The sequence below is a fragment of the Strigops habroptila genome, chromosome 4, assembly GCF_004027225.2.
Source record: "Strigops habroptila isolate Jane chromosome 4, bStrHab1.2.pri, whole genome shotgun sequence".
Taxonomy (NCBI): Eukaryota; Metazoa; Chordata; class Aves; order Psittaciformes; family Psittacidae; genus Strigops; species Strigops habroptila.
The window spans coordinates 27,933,395-27,954,953 of record NC_046358.1 but is presented as its reverse complement, the minus strand read 5'-3'; the positions used below and the strand labels follow the sequence as shown (position 1 = coordinate 27,954,953).

Here is a 21,559-nt window from a genome sequence, read left to right as displayed (position 1 = left end):
TTATTAAAAACATCCACTTTATTTAAATAAACCTGGCATCTGTTTACTAGCAAGTGGCAATCAACTCATTGCATACATAAGCAAAACAGATGGACAGTACTGAATTTCATGCACGATTGAGCTTGAATGGATTCAAACTGGTGACCTAGAAAATAAAGGCTCTACGTAGCGTAACTGCAAGCAAATCAAATCCAGTGTGTACACAATCAAGCAAGTCATTTATGTAAGTGACAAGATAACTGAAAAGAGTTACCTATGAATGTCTGTTGTGCCTGCGAATTTCCCCCTACCCTTGGGGAACACGAGTGAGGGTAGTTAGATGCATTAGCACCCATCTTCTTCAGTCACTCAGGCATTCTGCCTGCTGGCTCTTCAATGTATAATCCCATAATCCTTTATAAATCTTCAATCCCAGGTCCAGCATTCTGTTCCTCCATTTCTAAAAAACAAACACACTAATAAGTTAATTCACATTTATGTTTTTAGTAGGTATTATGTGATTTAGATAAAATAAACTCAAGTCTCCAGAACACAGTATTTTCATAAATTAAATGCAAAAGCATCTCCAATACAGATTTTTCCTTGAAGGATTAAACAGAGATAAAAAATACTTCCCCCCCCCCAAAAAAAAATTTGTCATTTTCCAAACGATTCACAATTCAGCATGATAAACTGCAACAAGAAACAGGAAGGCTATTAAACTTTTAGTTAAGAAATCTTCAAGTAGGAGTTGGTCTGGATTAGGTATGCTTCCTTAACTATACCAAGAAAGACTTTTCATACATGCTGATATGTTTACATATTGTTATAAAACCCCCAAATTGAAGTATACTGGCTGAGAAAGCAGAATAAACCAATCCCATTGGAGGCTATACCATCATCACTGCTTTCAGCTGCATTTTGATTTCATATCATTTCTATAGCTCTCATTCAGTGCTATTTTTCAAGTTCACACTAGTACCTACAAGTAGGCTTATAACAGTAAAAATAGGGCACTTAAGCATTCATCTACTGCCGTCTTAGGCATTTGAAAACATTCTAGGAAGTAAATCCTGTAGAAATATGAACAAGGATTAATTGTTAAACATACAAGCAGCACATTCTAATTTGTTTTTATATTAGCAGTGTTACATTATGAATACTGGAAAGTTAACACAGTGAAGAACTGCCTACTGTCAACTGAACACACATTCAAAACACAGAGTTATACTAAAGTAATGTCTATACCAAGAAATTTTTAGACTCCACTCAATACTGTGAACATGTAGCTAAGTTCTACCATGTTATCACAGGTGTACCTGTATTTGCTATATGCTCCCAACTCTATCTCGTTTCTCAGTATACCTCTGGCATGTTAAATTGGACAAGTGTGTGCCATGCAAGAGTATGTGTCTGAAGGAAGCTGCAGCACTGTTCCAATCTCTTCTCCCTGCTATTTCTGGCATGAGGAGTTCAGAAGAAGGAGTTACCATGACGCTGGGGAGATGAGATATGATTCTAAGCGGAGAGTCACACCTGGCCTCTTAGTCACAAATGCAGTATGCGAAGCAGATCCTGGGGAGCAGAAAGTGGGAGACAGGCCAGGAAAGAGAAGACTGCAAACTGCTGCAGGCACAGGGGTGGAAGCCGAACAAGTGCCCCAGGATTCAAGTGCTGGACACATGAAAAAGAGTAGAAAAATGTTTGGAAACCTGGCTTATAGATGTGGGTATGTGAAAATATGAGACATGGGACTGAAGCATTGTGGAAGCATGAGTGAGTGCATGATTTCCAACTATCCGATGTCTTTGAACGAGGCTCCTAAAATCAGGCCTCTTGGCATTTCCGGTATATGACACTATATGCTTTCAAAAAGAAACCACACTACCTCACACTAGACATTACATGCAGGCAGAATCACAGCTCTAGAGAGCACATAGTCCAGGTCTGCCCCACAGAGCTGCAGCTTACCGATTATTACCTGATTGCTGCTAAGGCAGGAGACACAACCGTAACACCATAGCAGCTTTCCTGGTGTTATACAAGCCAACCTACAGGCTTGCAGATGCAGCAAAGGGGAGCTCCCATGCCTGCCCTCCCCACCTTTTTGGCAATGTGTCCTCAATTGCACAGAATCTGATGCTTTGTCAAACTTGTCCCTGTGCAGATTCAGCTTGCAACACATCAGGAAACAGAAAAATAAAGCACCTTCCTATATGAATAGCAAGCCTGCAGAGGATGAAGTTACAATCAGTGCACGCATACAATGGGCAACATCACACCAGCAAACACCAGTACATGTTCTCAGAAAACACAAGCTGTTCGATCAGTTCAGTCTTAACCAATGCATGTACTCCAGACAACCAAATTCATATGGATGCAGACCTCTTCTCCATATATGAAGAGCTCCTTAGATTCAAGTTAAAAAATGGAAATAATTTCATTACAACAGGGAGACTTCAAATGATCTGTGTACCCCCAGAATATGTTGCTTAAATGTGCTGTCCGTTTCCAGATGGAACTAGCTATATTCAGTACAAGCTTTGTGGAGGTAAGAGTCACCTTTCAGTTTGAATGCCAACTCTCTCATAAAGGCCAGCATCCCAAGTAGATATCCCAACAACTTCCCCTTTCTCGGCTAAAATTGGACTTGGTTCATTTGGACAAGAGTCCTGGAATAATGCCACTGCTATTTCACTTTCCTCTTCTGTATTCAGCTGCAGCATGATAACTTGTCTATTAGAGATCAGGAAGAACTGAGAAGTGTTAGCAGAAACAGGAAAGAGCCCAGGAGCTAACTAAAAAGAGGAAGGGAGGAAGTTGTTGGTTTTGCATTTGTTTCTTTGGCTGGCTGGCTGGTTTTTTTGAGAGCAGTTGTTTTTTGGTTTGTTTTGGTGTTGTGGGGTGGATGTGAGAAGTTTTTTTGTTTGTGGTTTTCTGGGGGGCTAGCAAGCACTAACTATACATAACCAAGTCTCAGGTTTGAAGTTAACACCTTCCACCTCCTTCAACTTGGCAACAAACATGCCAGAAGATCGAAGGAATGTGAAAAAGGAATATATGCAACTGTTCAATAGCATTAGCATTCAATGCTTGAATTTACAAAACAACATTATTTAAATTAACTGGAAAAAACCTATAAAAAGTTCCTACAGTTTGATATATAAAATAATTTTATTCAGAGGCTTACCACAAGAACTTACACATTAAGCCCAAGTGAGTATCGTGCAGAATGAATTCACTCTCTTAATTTATGTAGCTTAAGTAATATATGACAGTGTAAAAACAGTGACATATTAAAGTTGTACACATAATGATATACACTTATATAAATTATATATGTATGTTAGATAAATATATACATTTATATAAGTAAAACCAAATATGCCAAGCTTCAGTGAAGGGGGAATTCAATGCAAAATATGTACCATGGTCACCCATTTTACAGATGCGAAAACTTCCTGTGCCGCCTTTCAAATTTAACCATGCACTGCTTCCTCATGTGTATGCTGGCTGACTTGAGTATTTTGCATCTTGAATTCAAACACACAGTAGTTCATAACAAAGTGTATTGTGCCCCATGGCACAGATCAGAACTGATCACAGAATGATCTTAGTTTTAGACCCATTACTGTCCTTAACCTCTTGTATCAACTGAAAGTACAACCTTTGTATTTTCTATCACTGAAGTTTTAATATTGTATAACCCATGCTGTATTTCCCAAACATTTTAAGTGATAAACTGTGTCCTGGAGGAAGCTCTGCCTTCTCCTCTTCATTCTCATATCCATGTTAAAACCAGCTGAGACCAAAATTTTACAGAGTTACCCAGCTGGTTTGTTATGGCAGCACACGAATACTTGTGCCAGCACAGGTGGAAGAGGAATATGAAAATGAGCTGCTAGAGCCAGAATTGCACCCTTTGACAGCGAGGTGTGCTTGAACCACTCATGGATTTAGGTGCCTGGTTTTGATTGCTTTCTTTTGTTTTGCTAGAGTCCACTTCAGCCTCTACACTAAGCCTAACCTACCTGTACAGAAGTCAGTCTTCGCATATAACCTGCTGAGCCTAGGACAAATGTAAATACGTCTCAGTTGCGACATAAAATGCCAAAGTAAGAATGCTCTTTTCCATGGGTGAAAGGCAGCTGTAGAAGAACAAAAACCAAAAACAACTCCAAACCACAAACAGCTAGATCTTTAGCTGCAAAAGGAAAGATTTTATCTTTCCTTGCAGAAGTTATCCTGCAGAACAAAAGCTGCCCTATTTCATTTTATCTGAAGAAGTCTTTTAATCTAATTTTAGCCTCGGAATACAGTCATGGATTTTTTCGTTTGTTTTAAAACTACCACCATACCACCAGGTGAACTTTTTCTTGCCTTTCTGTTAAGAGTTGATATGCTTCCATGTAAGCACCATCAAAAGGAAACTAAATGCAACATCTGCTGACCTACTGAAACAGGATCGTGTTGAAAGCAGTGACGCACACACAGACGTGCGTTATGTATGTACACACATACACAGGGAAAAAAGGTAAACTATGTCAAAGCTTGTTTAAAAAAAAGCCTGCACTGCCGAAATAGTATATGAAGTGTATTATATGAAACCAGGAAGCTTTAAAAGCCAAAATTACCATCCCAAATGCTACTAAAAGCACAGAAGTTACTTTCAGATTATACTGGTACTTAGAGCAGACTGAAATTTTCAACAAACACAAATCTAGTTAGAAGTTTCAGTACCTGAAGTAAGTTTTTCAGTCTTCTCAATACTTGTCACACTGAACCTAAAATCCTAAGAACCTAAGACGACTTGTATCTGAAGCGTCTGGGCTGACAGCCAGGAATTCCTGGATTGGGAACTCTTATTTAACAAAAAAGCTGTGTACAGGATGGACTCTGGACAGCAGTAACACTTTGTTTACAGTCATCACTCAATACAAAGGTTTCATAAAATTGTTTATAGTCCACTGGGTCCAATTAATATAAAGGGCAAGGTGGGGAGTGTTACAGCACGTTTCACAAACAAAAACATTTGACTTTTCCACCTCTAAAATTTTAAGACCTTTTGTATTTCTTCTGAAGTTGTTACCATAGTGTTATGAAATGGCATACCACTAAGGTGAAAGTAGGAAATCATAGCAAGTATATGCACAGACTTATACCAATATGACTTTTCAGGTTTTTAATTTTATTTAACACATTTTAAATCTACTATGAGTAAATGACAACACAAGTATTACAAGCATACCTTATTTGTATTTGCTTAGATTTTTATCTAGACCAGAAATGCTACTTTGCCCCAACAGTTCCTTTCAAGCAACAAGGAGGTGGAACTGTAATGCAAGATGAGATGATAACATCCAGAGTAAACTGATACATTGGGGCGGGGGGGGGGGAGAGGGGAGGAGAGATGGAAGGGTTTAAAAAAAAGAAAACAACCAACCTTTTAAAGTTATAACCCCAGTAAGGAAATACTTCAACTAAATTTAGGAAGGACAAATTATTTCCACAAAGATTAGGTTGATAACTAAAAGAAAAAGAACTTGTGGGAATGGACCTCTGCCATTGTCCCCAACGTACATCCCCACCAGCTTGCCTTCACAACCTGAACCTGCCTCCAGCAGAGCAGTAGTCTGGTGACTAGTACAGACACCAGGGCCATCACAAAGGAATTCAGACAATCCAACATTCCGCAAAACAGTTCCACAGATCCTATCCAATGGGGAGTCTCCAAAGCCAGCCCTGGGCATGTTGGTTGTTACATGTAGTATCGCTACAGGAATTAGCAGCCAGCAACAATCCAAAGGGACAAACTCTTAGATACGAAGAGAAAGCTGCTTGCGGTTGGAGTTCCAACTGTTTGTTCAGATGCGCGTTTACTATCTACTTCATTCTCTTACTCTCCTACTTGGGGGGTGGTTCTCCAAGGAAGAGGAGCTGACAAGAACTGAACGTTACATGCACTGATCCTCCTCTAATTCCACAGATGAGGTACTCAAGAGAAGTACTAGCACACAGATTTTGCCAAGGCTAGAAGTCTCTAATCTCAAGAGCATACATACTAAAGGGCTGAATGCATACGGGACAGCATATCTTGAAAAAATTGTGTAATTGGCAAGTAATTCTCTGTTCAAAGGAAACAAGAGAAATTTTGAAGGACCAGCTGATTCTAAAGCCTGACACACACGCAAATCCACAAAGCCTATTTTGACCTTTTTTCTCTTTTTATAATCCAGTCAAGCAATCAACCTTTATCATTGTTCAAAATTATCTGAATGATACAACAGCAAGATGTAGCTGATACAGCTGAATTTGGATTAGTACTGTACAAAAGTGAGGAACAAACAATGTCCTTCAGGAACTGGGTTAATGAATCTGTGTTTCATGACTTACCGAATTGGAAACAAAGACGATCTAATAGCAAAATACCAAAACTTAAGCCACATCAGCAGTTACAGGCACAAGAGGGCAAGAAAAAACAGATATAACTAGATTACGAAAGTGACTGCATTGCTTAGTGCTTTGCTGAGAATCATGTGTTCCAGCTATCACAAAGAACCCTTTCTTACAAGTTAAGCATGAATTTTAAAGCACTTTCTTTTTCATGAAGTAGTACACTTCTCCATCAAGAAGTTCTTTTAAAATGGAGGCAGCAAAAACCCCACAGTAGTCCTGGCTTTTTATTTCTAGATTAGTTGAGAATCATAGGAATGAGTTCTAGGGGGAGGAAGGTGAAACAAAACAAAACCAAACAAACTAACAAAAAAAAAAATCCATACACACACAACCCCCTCCTCCCCCCAAACAGTCAAACAAGTATCAATTTTCAACACGTCCTCTGAGGAATCGGAGTGGAAGTTAAAAGAACTATATTAAAATAGAGTATAAAAGTGTGCAGTCTTGAAGATATGTACACTTCAGAAACTGAAAACATTAAGAAGCATTCTGGCAGTTGAAAAGATACAGGTAAAAGAAAAGATAAAGGAAACAGCCCTCTTTTCAATGCTGTCTTTGCAAATAGTGTTCAAAATAGCATTTATTTCTTTTATCATTAGCAAAGCAATTTAGAGTATGATGTAAATGTATGGCATCCTAGAAGCAATTAAATAACATTGTCAGCAGGGAGCAACAGGTCAAATCACTAACAGCACCGCAGAGGCACAAGATACCAACATATTTATGTTCCCCTAAGTAGAAGAAGTTCCAGAACCTAAAACAACCAAACACACAGCACACACAGATTAATTGCATTACAGCAGTACAATCCCGCACAGAATAGAATGTTCTTCCCAAGCAACTTCCATGTTTTCATATACTGGCTAATGAAACTCCATCTCTGTACATCACTGATCTTTCCAGGTGGTTGCAAGCACCCGCTAATTTAACAGAAGTCTATTCTGATTGACAATACTCACATGAAAGACTTACTAATGTTCCTGAAGTGGAATTCAAAACACTTTTAGCAAAATCAGCAAGAACTCCTTTATTGCCCTGAAGGACTCTCACTCTGGGACATCTCACTGAAGTGAGATGACAGCATGCATTCTTCAATGACTTTCCATTTTTTAGAAGTTCACTTGAAAGGAACATTATCAGACACAGACACAAAATGTCATTAAATCTACTTTGTAAGAAAAGTGAGAGAAATCCTATCCACTAAATCTTTATCAATAACATTGCATAGAATAATTAGGCATGAACATATCCATTTACAGGGAAAAGGAGGATAATTCATTTTAGCCAATCTAAAATAATTGCAACATATTCTGACATACTGTGATATATTTAGAGGAGTCTAAAAGTTTTTCAAAAGGCCACTTCTGAGCAAACAAAAATGTGCTTTTATCTCTTCAGAAAGGCAAATCCTCTATGCACATCAGTTGGTTAAGACACAAACTGCATGAAAAGCACCTCCAAGGATCAGATTTAAAAAAAAAACAAAAAACAAACCACCAAACAAAAAAAAAAAAGTCTGTTTTTTTCTCTCTATGGAAGTTCTGCTCAACACTTAATTGTCTTGTCAGGCAGCAACACAGCCAAATTTCAGCTAAACTCAGCTTCAGATACTGGGACATCTGCTTCTTTCCTCCTCCACAAAAAAGGCAGGAGCGTAGCAAAAGTAAGAATTCTCCTCGTTAAGCTGTTCCACCTTTACACAGCATATTTCATGGCCTTCCTATTCAAGTACCCCTTCTCCATCAACAGGTTTGCTGCTTCGCAGAGCAGGGCAGGTAGTCTTTCCCATGCAGTTTGCACAATTCATACGATTGTATTCTATTTTCTTTGAGAGTGCCCCCCAAAGATCCCTGTTTCACTAAGAAAGGGAATTCCTCCTCTTTCTCAAGCTGTGACCCAACCACAACACAAGATGCTGTTTTCAATTAGCAAGTCTACTAAGATGGGGAAGTCTTGGCTCAAACCTCAACCATATGGAAGATGCATCTCTGGAGTTTAGTGCTGCTGCCTCTCACATCAAGTACTACCTCAGTGGGGTATATCCTACAGTCTCCTCGTTCTGCAGACATTTTCCCTTTCCTCCAGGCTCAATTATTTCACAGAAAGCCATTTGCTCTGAATGAGGATCTGGGAGCTTCCTGCATGCAATAGGGCTTCTAAATTCACTGCAGTTACATTCACCACACCTCCTCTCAGAACATGTCTCCTCTGAGAGTACATTAAAGTGCTAATAAAGCAATCCCAGGCACTATGCTCTGTATCCACACTAAATAAGCAGGACCCATCCTCTCTTACCACTTGCTTTTTCAATTCACCTTCAAAAAGCATCCTTTTGATCACAGAGTTTTAGCTCCCTTATTAAGTTCCATAGCCTTAAGAGGAACAGTAGTAGTCTCTGGTGATGACACTACTTGGGGTTTTCCCAGCAATAGCTCGAGCATCCCAGTGTCAAAGCAGACTCAAAATCTTGGACCCATGTAATGACTGGCCATCCCAAATGGGTGAACTCTGTTCATAGATCAATTTACTTGAGTACCTCTATCATCATCTTCTGGCTGCAATCAACTCCTCATCCTGCCTGTATCAGTAATATTATCACCTTCTGTTATTTCTGTTGCTTGGAACCATTACCAACATCATTCCTCATTACTATAGTGTTTCTGCATAATCATCTTACTTTGTCCACAAGCTTCCAAGATGCTGGTGACAGAACAATATGCACCTTGTCTACTTCCACTGAAAACCTCTGCCTGTGGCTAAAATGAGCTATTACTGATATCGCCATATATTCAAAACAATTTTCTCTACATGCCCCTCCTTAATATGCCACCACTCTTCTTGGTTTGTACACCATCCTCTCCATGGATCCTTGTCATCACACAACAGCACATTTCATCCATGCAGCCTTTTCTCTTCAATATAACAAAAGTTTGAAGTTATCAGTTGCTAACAACCTCTTTTAAGACTAAAGGATTCACCTGTTTACAACAGAAGAACTGCAAGGTGGAACATGGAAAGGTGTGGTAAAGAACTCAAAAAGGCAACCTCGCCCAGCCCATTTCATGAGGCAGATCAGGAATTTTATTAAAGAAACACTGATTTTCCTCGTTCAAGAAAGCATGAAGTCGCAGCCATAAAACTGATATATTTTAGCTACAGTTAAATAAGTTTCTAGGATAACAGTCATAAGTACACGGTAAGTCTTGGATCCACCAAAACACAGTTCCAATGTGGATTCAAAATGCTGTATGTGGTGTATGCAAAACCGAGTTGGTTTACCAACACTGGTTCCATGCACACTTCTTCAGCAGCAGTGCTCACCACAGCTACCACCATCATCTTCCCAAAGCTCCTCCACTGTGTCAGCAACCAAATCAAGGTATTCTTTTTCTGCAGGATTTTTCTCTCTAATGTGATCAGCTCTCTGCATCAGTTTACCAAGTGTCCCAAGGAATGTCATCAGAGGGAGGAAGAACAGGAAGAAAAGGCTGCTTGCTCCCCACAAACACAACATGCAGCTTGACCAATACTCAACTGGCACAGCCTTCAAGAAATAAACATTCCCAGTCCCACGCACTCATTTCTACAGCAGAGCTGTCCCCTCTCATGCTAGCAAGACATGTGGGAAGCCACATTAAGTCCTGTCAGGGACTGCCAAGCAAGGGCAGTCCTACCAGAAACAGACAATTTACACAGCAGTAGCTATCACTAGGATTGACCATGCCCATGCTCACTGTACCTAGCTAGCCAAACTGCTCTTCCTTTTTTGGCCTGTACTACCTTTGTTCTGCATTTGTGCAGTTTGTTCCTCTCTTCAACCACGCCTTGTTTAACAACCCTTCAGACAGCAGCGATTACCAGTAAAGAGCTCCATGGGGGTTGTTGCTTTTTAGAAGGCTTGGAATATTTTTAAATTGCAGTGACAGAATATACGCATCTAGGTATTAGTCATATGGGGAAAAATACAAGGCCAAGCCTATGCACATTTTGATATATTCCCCTCAATTTAGCAGATTCCTCCACCACTGGGGAGAAGCTAGCTGTGTCTGCAGGACTCCCTGCCTGCCAGCTCTTCACAGGTACATCAGGATGATCTGACACTACCATTGAAGTCAAACCAACAGGGAGCTGTACGTTCCCCTCACTCTGCTCCAGCCACAGGGTTTTCCTGCTTCCCTTCATACTACATACAGAGATTACATGATCACAGAACAAGTCATTTCAGAGGGCTGATGACAGGAAACAGACAGGAAAAGGAAATTTCTACAGGTTGTTCTGACAGCTATCTACAACTGGAACAGGAACCCACAGCTGTCAACCTGAAGAGAGCAGACTATCACTATTAAAACTGCCTCACAACTCCACAAAACTACACCCCTGTAGCCACCCCCGTCGTTCCCTCTGAGTTCAGGCCCAGCCTCAACAAGTCACTCTCAGCTGGCCCCAGACACACAGGCAGAGTCCTCCTTTGCAGTCTCTGTTTCTGGGGCTGAAGTTTCAGCATTGACACTCTACCTCTTCCCCTTGTCTCCCAACATCCACAGTCACTCTCAGGTCTACTCTGCTCACTGAAGCAGGCAGCAATACAAAAATCAAACTGTATGGTATTTATACAACTGACTCATTCAAGAGCTTACTGGTTATGGACTGCTGCCACCCTCAGCAAGCCTGAAATTCCTGGTCAAATCTACAGGCTGTTTTCCTTTTATTCAGATGCTTTTACAGACAAACACACAACTAACATGGGTGATCTTACACCTCTTTGCATAAATCAGCTATATCTGTATATACCAAGATTTTAACAGTTTTTTAAAAGACTGCACATTTAAAAGGTTTCTCCTTTGGTTGAGTTCTTCTATACAGTCTTCTATATTAATTAACTTCAGAAAATTTTGAGAGCCACACTGACCTCAACAAGTAACATTTATATAACATCTAATGCCAAGAAATCTTCTTATGTGTAGTTCAAATATTTTAGCCGTTTTGAAGATGGATATTTTAGTATCTGCACAGGAGCACATACAGTAGCAAAATACACTACTATCACAATGTTTTCCCTCACAAGTAAACTTCAGATACTTCCAGAAACCATCAGAACCCCAAAAGCTAGTTACACCAGGAACTTTAGCTTCAGTAATTACTTTCAGTAATACCGACATTTAGATTCTATGCAAGCGTAGCAAGAACTAAATGCTCACAAACTTTGAGGCATGTCCTCAATAAAAATACAGAAATCCATTTCAAATGAAACAGAAAATATACTTTCTCAATGATAACAGCAATCAGTTAAGGAAGGAAAGGCTTAGTCAGAAAACCACTCCAGCAGTTAGGCTACAATTAAGTTGAAGCTTTGTTTACATTCTCCCCTTGGCAAGCAAAGGAAGTTATGTCTTCCAGATTTCCTGCAACAAGCTCTCTCCACATTTCTAAAGCATTTATTTTTCATCCTGTAACATGAACACGCAAGTTTTACAGAACAGTCAAAGCAGGATCACACATGTTGACATGACACGTTGTTCCTAAAAAATAGAGGCACCAATCATTTTAATATTTAATTCAGAATATCTACACATACCCCATATACACAGACTTTTTAAGACTGGACAGTTATGAGAGCTTGTGAGGTGTTTTTTTGTTTAAATATTTACTAAAGCAAACCTGCCCTTTGAGCAGACTGATTAAATACCTTAACTCTTCGTTAACTCTTCCTCTCCCTTCCACAAGATAATGAACCTTTTCAGCTGCCGCAGAACATCAAACAAAGCAAAAAACCAAAAAACCAAACCCACAGAAACACAAACACCAACCCACAACTTTCCAAAGAAGTAAGTTTTACAAGGAAAGCAAAAGTCTCTTGGATTGTACTAATTAGAGATGCTCCCTTAAAGCAACCCATTGCTCTTGATCCCATTTTAGACCAAATTTTGGTCATCTTTCTCTCTTGTCCACCACTGTTCTTGATACTACTACTCTTCAAAGCGAGGGTGAAATGCAGAACGGGAAGCCTTTGCCAGTGTGTGCTATACTTACCAAACTTCCTTTTATTTTTCCACTATTTGAGAAGTTCACCAATAAATGGGAAAAAAAAGTTGACACTGCCACCAAAAAGGCAATCTCACTTCCCTCTGCACCCAGATGATAATTTCCATTCAACTCTCTGTTCTCTACTTGCACATTCATATTCAAATAAGAGGAACAGTTTTAACTGGATCAGTTTTCAGATTAACAAACACAAAAGGTTCATTTTAACTTCAAGGAAACATGTTAATCTTGTACATGGAGGGGGGAAGAAAAGGCAAGTTCCATTTCCTTCCAAATTTAAACCAAAGATAAAACTGATTCACTAGATGTTTAAATAAGCACTCTCATTACTGAAGATCACTACTCCTTAACACAATCCAGCCTTGATGCAGGTAAAACCCAGCCACAAAATGAGACATCTTCTGATTTAATGCTTTAGAAAAGTAAGTTGGTAGCTAAAAGCAGAACAAGGGGATAAGAGAAGGAGAAAGGTATGTAGATCCCTAAAATGGTGGTGGGGAAATACCCAGATTGGTACAAATCTGCTAAACCAAACTAACAAATGCTAAGCCAATAATTAATTGAGGAACTATTCAGTAACAAAATTACTTTAGATATTCTCAGCAGAGAAACTCAGATGTCTTGCGAAACTTGAAGCAAAACAAAATAAATTTTATTTTCCTTCAAATGGAAAAGCCCTGAGTAGCAAGGACACATCTTTTGGAAAGTTTCCTTTAGGACTGTACTTCTGCGTAACATCATTTTCAGAAGCCTTGGAATTTAAGCCTTAAAACCAACTTCAAATAGCAAGTGTCCAGATTACAGCACCAAAGATCTTGGTTAAATGCAGTTAAAGACAAGCAGCTTTGATTCACTGCAGAAGTATATACAAGAATCAGTTTACCAGGGGTTATTAAGTCTTCAGGTTTGTGTCTAGAACTACAAAGCACTATTAGACAGGGGATAATCTTATACTGTATGACACCTTACTATGCTAGAAGCATATTTTGGCATTTCAAGTCCAAATGCACATTTCCAGAAGTGTTTAATAAAGGACTAAACCCTACAGAGATTTTAAGGACCAAGTAAGAAGCAGGAAATACATTCTGACCCAAATAAAATAATTTAAAAAAAAAAAAAAACCCAAACCAAAAAAAAACCCCCCCAAAAACCAAAAAAAAATCAGAAGATGTTTTTCTTAAATGTTATCTTTGGCTATACAAAAAAAAAGTCAGCTGAGTTGGGATTTGAGAATCTGAGGCAGTAAACACATTCTTATCCAAAATTTAGATAAGCTAAATCCCCAAATCAGTCATGAAAATAAACTGCAGAGGAAATGGAGATAACTTAGTACATTGGGAGGGAGGGAGGACTCACAATGACACTGACTGGCAACTCCTCATGCTGTTCTATACATTGCTTTGTAGGAATTACAGTGCTTACATCCAGCTCACCAGTACCAACTGTTGTCTCTCAGGAGCTGAAGAGTACTGACACAGCTTAGATTCTTCTTCGTTCAGTATCAAAGCCATCACTACACTGCATAATACAAAACTTCCTGTCTCGAGTGTGTATTTTAACTCAGCATTCTTCCACCATGCTAGTGTCTGACATACAATAAACAACCTACTTCAAAAACTTCCTGGAAGTACCTCACTACAGACTGACAAAGGTACCCTCAACTTTAAAATCTCGGTATATGCAACTCCATTGTATTACAGTGAGCTGTAGTCTCTACTAGAATGACTTTAATAGAATCATAGGTTCATGGATTCCTCTAATGTTATCTTCTCTGACTACATTCCAGAGATTTTTTTTTTCTTATGTATTGCATTTCACCTCTTGAGACATCCAAAATTGAGATGCCCATTACAGGGTGAGCCAACGTAGAGGACATCTGTCTTTAATGTACTCCCATGTTTGATTAGTCTTTGATTTTTAATTTTTTTTTTTAATTTTACTAGATAATACAAAATGCCAGTGTGTATATGCATACATTCCTCCCTTCTCCAAGATGAGCTCTTCCGGTCATTCAGTTAAATACCACAAGCAGCTTCAGAGGTTGTTAACCTTCATGTATTTTAAGAAACAGACATCTGCGCATACGAGAGAAAATCTCTAAATGCCTCCACTTATACAAAGTACTTAAGCACAACCTCATCTTAAACACTACAGAACTTTCACGGATGAGCACTGTCATTACCACAGCAACAGAAAAGCTTCAAATAGGACTTGCATCTTCCTAGATGAAGACAAAGATCACCAAATCCACAGCAACCCTCATTCCTCAGTTCCAACGGCCAAGGAACCATTCCCCCCCCACCCTTTACATCAAGTATCATCATGAGAACAAAGCTAAAGCAGGAGATCAAAAGAGCTGAAAGAGTAAGGGAGCACTGGTCCAGAAAATAATGCCTCATTGCATTCTGATTGGATTTTTTATTTTAGAGAGTTTTTCAGTCAGCTCTCAAGCAGAATTTCAAATATTGGGGTGAGGAGAAAGAGCATGAAAAGGAACTTTTGCCACTCATACTGATTATTTTTAAAGCAATGAAAATAACCTGCCCATTGCAGAAGTGGTTTACAGACTTCATTGTAGTACAGAGTTCTGGTGTAGCAGACAATGATAAGCAAAGCAACATTCCAATTTCTCACTAATGCAATGTCATCTACCTGGTCACTCAAAAAAATACTTTAATTTGTATATAAATAGGCATAGTCTTACCAAAGTTTGATAACTTCACAAGACCCTGGTATTCTTGCTCTTTGTATTCCAAACCTTGATTTAAATCTCAGTGCTGTACTGTAACAAAGAACAGTGTTCTCTGACCTGAACTAAAGTCTAAAACACACAAGCGAGCACTCAGATAAATTTTGCAGCTCTAATGATCACACAGAGCTTCTGCAAGCACTAGGTGACAAAATAACATGCCCAACTAAAAGTCCAAGCAGCAGTAATTTATTACATTGCTGTTTCAACCAACTGGTTTGAGGTTAGCCATTGTTACCATCAGCAGAAGTGTCAAATGGCAATGGCTTAATAGTTACCCTGAAACAGAGGTAACAGCTCTTGGACACAGCTTCCAAATTAGAGAGGAATCTTGCATACCATTAACTAGCTTGGTCTATCTTTAAAGCACTTCCCATTAGATAACACTGAAGATTTGAAGTTACGAAAAATGCCAGAAAGAAGATATTCATCTTAAAAGCTTCAAGTTAGCATACTGACATAATCCTGTATCAAAGAGGACAGAGTAGAAATAAAAAGGCTCTTTAAGAAGATAGGGAATGGCAGTAACAGCAGCAATAGAAACTCTTTAATAGAGATCTTAAAAATTACATTCTACTCTTTACAGTTTACTATAGTGGACTGGAAACAGGATATGACAGGTAAGAAAAGCAAAGATGGACAGAAAAAAAAAAATCCAGTCTTTCTAATACAGGAAAAACTGAACATACAATGGAGTTTCAGTGTCATACACAGAACACATACACAGAACATACAGTATGACCACTGAATTCAGACAAGATTTGAGAACAAGGATCAAATAGGATTTACAGAATTACCAGACATTTATACAGGTAACAGCTAGTGACATAATTTCAAGTCTATCTAAAAATAAAGCAAGATCTCTGGAAGATACTTTTGAAACTTAGAAACTGATTTAGGAAGGTGTTACCCTCAAATGTTGTACCCCCACACCTTACTGAAAGTTGTTTCTTCTTAATCAGTATCGACTGCTGTTAAATTTTTTTTTGCATGCTTTATCACTCTGGTATACATGGCAATTCTTATTTTTCATCTAGAGAAATGGCTTAAACCCACTGACGACAGAAAATTCCCAAAATGCCGAACATGCATCTGCAAGCCCACCAGTTGTTAAAGTACACATTCAGTAGTGTTAGGTGTAATCTTGCACAACACACCCAACAGAGCAATTAAATTGGCTTTAAATTTAACCTAAGTATACAGTTATGGATGTACTTCGGTCTAACACACTTCAGGCAACACAGTCCCACCCCCAGATCCCCTTTACCTATCTGACCCTGCTTCTACACTGTGCCGGCAAACAAACTGTCCATAGCAATGCGATGACCTAGATCAGGGACCTGATATGAAGTTATTTCGTGTTGTAGTTGTTTATTTTTCAGACAGATCAGCTTACTGCAATGCTTCAGAGTAAAGCCATGTAAACGGCTCTACCGACACAGCTGAGGTGACTGTGCAGAAAAAGCAGCTGTGGAATACAAGTATTTCAGCCAATTTTGTCACTAAGCATCTACCAAGAACCTCATGGGCACCCTTATAAAGGAAGGAAGTGATTTGCTGTAGTGCCAAGAATGAAGAAATGAGAGACTTCAAATACTGGTAAGCCAACATAACAAAGACCATTCTAAAAATCCGCAATAGCTTCTGGCCAAAGATTGAAGAATACGGCTTGTGAATGTATCTTTAGAAGAATCTGCATAATGAAACAGATCAATAACTACATAACCCACTGAAAGATCACCTAACACTCATCACCCAACACTCACATCTGAACTAGGATTCCCACTCTCCATTGCATGCACAATAAAGTTTGTGCATCAGTTTTCCAGACCTGTGTGGGAAAGAAAAAAAAAAAAGGTACAAGCCATTGATCCAGTAACAGGAATCAAAATTCATGTAAAGACATTCAGAAAACAACAAAAGAAAATTTAGAGTTGAGACTAAAACTCACAGGTTTATATCGAGATGTGCTATAAGAGCTGTCAGATTCTCATCAGTATTAAGAATATAGTTATTTCTTCTTAAGAGCAATCTCGCATTTTATCTATAGGTTTTTTGTTTGATTGATGCGAACTACTTGCAGTCCATAATAGATGACCATAGGATGTTTTGACTCATCTTACTTTTTCCACTCTGGAAGGCAACCAGCCACAATTATCTTGGTCATCACTGCACAGCCAGACAACAGAATACAGTCCCCTTTTCTTGCATGTGGTCTGGTATATTAACACCAAACTAGCCTCAGGGTAACAGGAGGGGCAGGGCTAGTGTTACACCTCCTCCTATGGACACAGGCGGGACCACAAGATACCATAACATCAATGCAGCCTGCAAAGCAGGACAGAGGAAGACATTGTCCAAGCCTAGAATTCATGCCCTACAAGCCTCTAAGTCAATTGTCATCAGTGACAGCTGTAAACCTGACATCATGTGTGCAGCAACCTGAAAGGCCGCTTTCAAAATGAAGACTCAATATTTTGTTAGTCTATTCATCAAGCTCTGACAGCCCCACTGCATTAAATTCAAAGAGCTGGCTACAAAGACAACACATTCTACTATAATAATAATTTAACAATAAAAAACATTCACAACACAAAGTTTTGAGCTTCTCAGACAAGCCTGAAAACCAAGAAGGGGAAAAATATTAAAAAACACCACAACAAGCCCATGCAAGTCTTCCAGGAGAGCTTATAAATATAATTCTATTCTTTCATGTATGACTCTTTGCAAATCACTCAATGCCAGCTATGAGCATTACACCACTACTGTATCTATGACTCAGCAAGGGAATCTGGACACATGAAGAAAATTCACTTACATTAGGAAGAGGAAAGGATTTTTAAAAAGCCAGCAATTACAACAATGCCATAGAAAGTGATCCAAGATGACTTTGTGTCTGTGCTCCTTGTATGTTTAAACATACAAAATTAGATTAGAATGTCAAACCCATTTATATATTGGCTAAAGTTTGAAAGCAAGTAAAACAATACTTAGTGCAGCTGAGCTGGAATACAAAGGATTCAATATCCTCTTTTCATCTTCAATGAACAAAAACAAACACTGGCTGTATATTCTACACAAAATATTGAACTCTATTTGCAAGATCACCTGTATGTAGTCTAACTATGTCAGTCTACCTAAATCTGAATAAAAAAGAAAGCGAACTGCAGCTTCATGTTGTAACTTCAGGTACAAGACAAGCTTTAGTCCCTGAGACAGTCATTGCAGGTTTACATATAAGCATGAAGAGACAGTAATGTTTACACAACATTATTTGATGCAGCAAAGTAGGAAGTTCTTTAATGGCAAAATTATGCTTTGGTCCATCAACTAGGACTAGAATTAAATTATTCCAAGAAGGAAGAAAACATCACAAGCCATGATTTACCAATCCATTATCTTCATGCAGATATTCTGCAAATTAAGCACTCACACCTTGCTTTTTAAACATCACGGTCCACAGCATCTGTTCATTACTAAAAGACACTTGCTCTACATGCTCAAAAATAATTTCTATTGAATTAATTCTGTTCTGGTGGCAGCAGACTCTTAGTCAGCAAGAGGAGGAAGGGAGAAAGGAGAAAGAAATGTTTCTGTTGATTTCTTCAGAAAAAGGTTTAAATAGAGAGAAATCTAACCTCACTGGATCTAAAAAGGAATTACCCTTCCTGCACCTCCCCATTTAAAGAAGCATACTAATACAGAACTAGGATAAAAGTTGTCCACATTATATATTTGAAACGATAAAGGAGACTATTAGAAGACTGTCCCTCTTTCCTAGTATCTTTCAGACGAAAAGCGTAAAGCTTTAACTCATCAAGCCTCTCAGTGCCTCAAAAACGTTATAAGCATAAAAATTTTGTATTTGAGTTTATTTTCTCAATTTCTAAATGAAAACAGAGCATGCAGTATGTGCTAAAACCTGAGGTGACCACATGCCTACAGTATATCTGCCAAACACTTTAAATTTGTGTATTACATTACACTGGTTTGGAGCAAAGTCTCAAGCAAAGCTACATTCCCTAAGCTAACTTCTCACACAAATAAAGTATCATTGTATCGACACGTATTTTATTACCTTACTATCATATTTTATGTTAGCACTTGAAATGTGTATCATCTTTCACCCAACGGCCTCAAATGGGATGGCAGGGCAGAGCAAGTAGAAGCACGAAGCAAGAGCAAAGCACTATCCCACCGACAGCAGGAACATTCCAGAGGCACAAACACGATCATCACCTACGAAGCTCTCCAAGTTTCCCCAGGTAATACCTGTACGGAGAGGAGCAGGACGAGACCCCACACGTTCCAGGGAGGCAGCAATCTGAAGGCCACAGAGCCACCGAGGGACGGAGCTGAACGGCCGGGCACACAAGTGGGACCCCGCAGCCCACGGTAAGCGGCCGCGGTCGCTCTCGCACGGCCGGACACGAGGGGAGCACCGCAGCACCGGCAACACAAGTCCCGCACCGACTCCTGCGTGAGGCGACTCCAACAAACCCCCGAGGGCTCCGCGGGGAGCGGCGCCGGGGCCGCCCAGCACCGAAGGGCCACGCCACGCCGGGAGCACTCCGCAGGGCAAGGGGCGTCCAGGCAGGACCCGACAGCAAGAAGCGGCCGAAGCGAGAGCACCGCCGGTGCTCAGGAGCGGGGACCCCTGCGAGCCGGGCCCGCACCCCCGGGAGCCGCACGAGGAGAAGGGCCGCTCCCCTCAGCGGGAGGCCTTGCGGGGCGGCGGGGGCCTGCACCCCAGTCCCGCCGCAGCGGCCGAGCTGCGGGGTAGGAGCGATGAGGCTGGGGCGGGAGGAGCCTGCCGCAGCCAGCGCAGAGCACTACCGGCCCGGCGGGCGCGCACCCAGCCCCAGCCCAGGGCACCCCGCCGCGGGGGCACCGGCGGTCTCGCCCCCTCCCCTCTGCCATCGTGACACGGAGCCCGGTCCGCCCTAGCAGGCCACGCTGACCGCACAGCTCCCCGCAGCGCCTCACCTCCGGCAGCCGCTCGCCGCCGCCATCCTCCCCGCTCAGCACCACTCGCTCTCTCCCGGTCCCGGCCCCGCTCCGGCCGCCGCCATTTTGATCGCGATCCCCAGCCTCGGCCGGGCAGGGGGAGCGGGCACCGCGCCTGCGCAGGGGAGCTGCGGCTCCCGGGACACGTGGTCCGTGGGGGGCGGGCCGGGGGAGGGCTGCGCCGGAGGGGAGCGCCCGGCATGGCGGGGGGGCGCGGGGCCGGGGTGCGCGGCGCGTGTCTGTGTTGGGGCTGGTGCGGGTGAGGGCACCCGTGCCACAGGGCAGCTTCACGCTTCGGGGCCGGGCGCGTTCGGCGAAACCAGCAGCAGGCGTTACTGTGAGAGCACTCACGGTTTCCAGCCAGCCCAGCCTGGGGGGGGCCTCGCCCGCCAGCCTGCAAAATGGACTGTGGGCAGGTGCCGAAAGGCTGCCCGAGCGGGGGCAGGCCCGCAGGCCTGCTGTCGGGGGGAGCTGAGGCCGGGCCTTAGGAAGAGCACGGGCCAGGTGTGCCCTGCCATAGGCGCCCTTGCCACTCGTGTGTGTTTAGGTTACTTTGTGCGATGGGTCTCAAGCTTGTTACACCCAGGTACTGAGGTGTCTGCAGTGCAAGTGGTGTGTCAGCACGCGTTCTTTGTCCCTGAGACTTCCCTAAGCTGCTTACATTAAGCATATGTTTAGCTCCTTGCTTTGGTTTTCCAAGCTGCTATGAGCTTGTTACAGACAGGTCATAGTCAGGGTCCAGCATTATTGTTCATACTGGGAATATATACTCTTCACCTGGAAATAAACTCCCACTGCCTTCCCCATTTCCAGCAACCTCTCTCGGCATCAGAAATTGCTATTCCATGCATCTGGGTAAATGGAGGTGCCAGCGGTAAAAATGCTTGTAGCTTTCCCCACCGTTGCTGGTACCATTGCTCCTATATTTTCTCCAAAGAAAGGTGCATGTGGATACAAGCCAGGATCAGAATGCAACAGCCACCATGTCTATAAGATGACTGTTTTCTAAATCAGAGAAAGTGACCAAAAATGCATGTCAGCATTTCATTAGAAAAATAAAACTACTTATATAAACCTACTAGTGCTGTCTAAAAGAACTAAGCACCGTGTGTCTGTACGTGAGAAGGTCTGAGAAAAGGGTTTCATGCGCAGCCCAAAAATCTAATGAATTCACGTGGCAGAAAATACTCAGCTGAAAGCCACATCTGTGATCATTCTTGGTTGGTAAAGCCAAGCTATGACTGATTATATCCCCTCCTGACTTGCTGACAGTCCATTTCTGGAGGGAAGCCTTCCTCCCACTTGGCATCGCTCTGTGCTCCAAGT

The 21,559-nt window shown here is 41.2% G+C and overlaps 1 protein-coding gene across 3 annotated transcripts in view; it reads right to left on the bottom strand.

Annotated features, from left to right (window-relative positions):
* The window catches only part of BTBD7 (BTB domain containing 7), a 68,692-nt gene that overhangs the window by 33,443 nt on the left and 13,690 nt on the right, over positions 1–21,559 (bottom strand). For 2 of the 3 annotated variants that reach the window (XM_030481399.1, XM_030481401.1), the window contains exons 1-2: positions 20,213–20,365; positions 254–439 (exon numbers count right to left, since the gene is read on the bottom strand). In XM_030481399.1, coding sequence (XP_030337259.1) covers positions 254–335 — 82 coding nt within the window. In that variant the 5' untranslated portion in view covers positions 336–439; positions 20,213–20,365. Of the gene's footprint in view, positions 1–253; positions 440–20,212; positions 20,366–21,559 lie in introns of those variants that run through there. The other variant, XM_030481400.1, reaches the window with a different exon arrangement.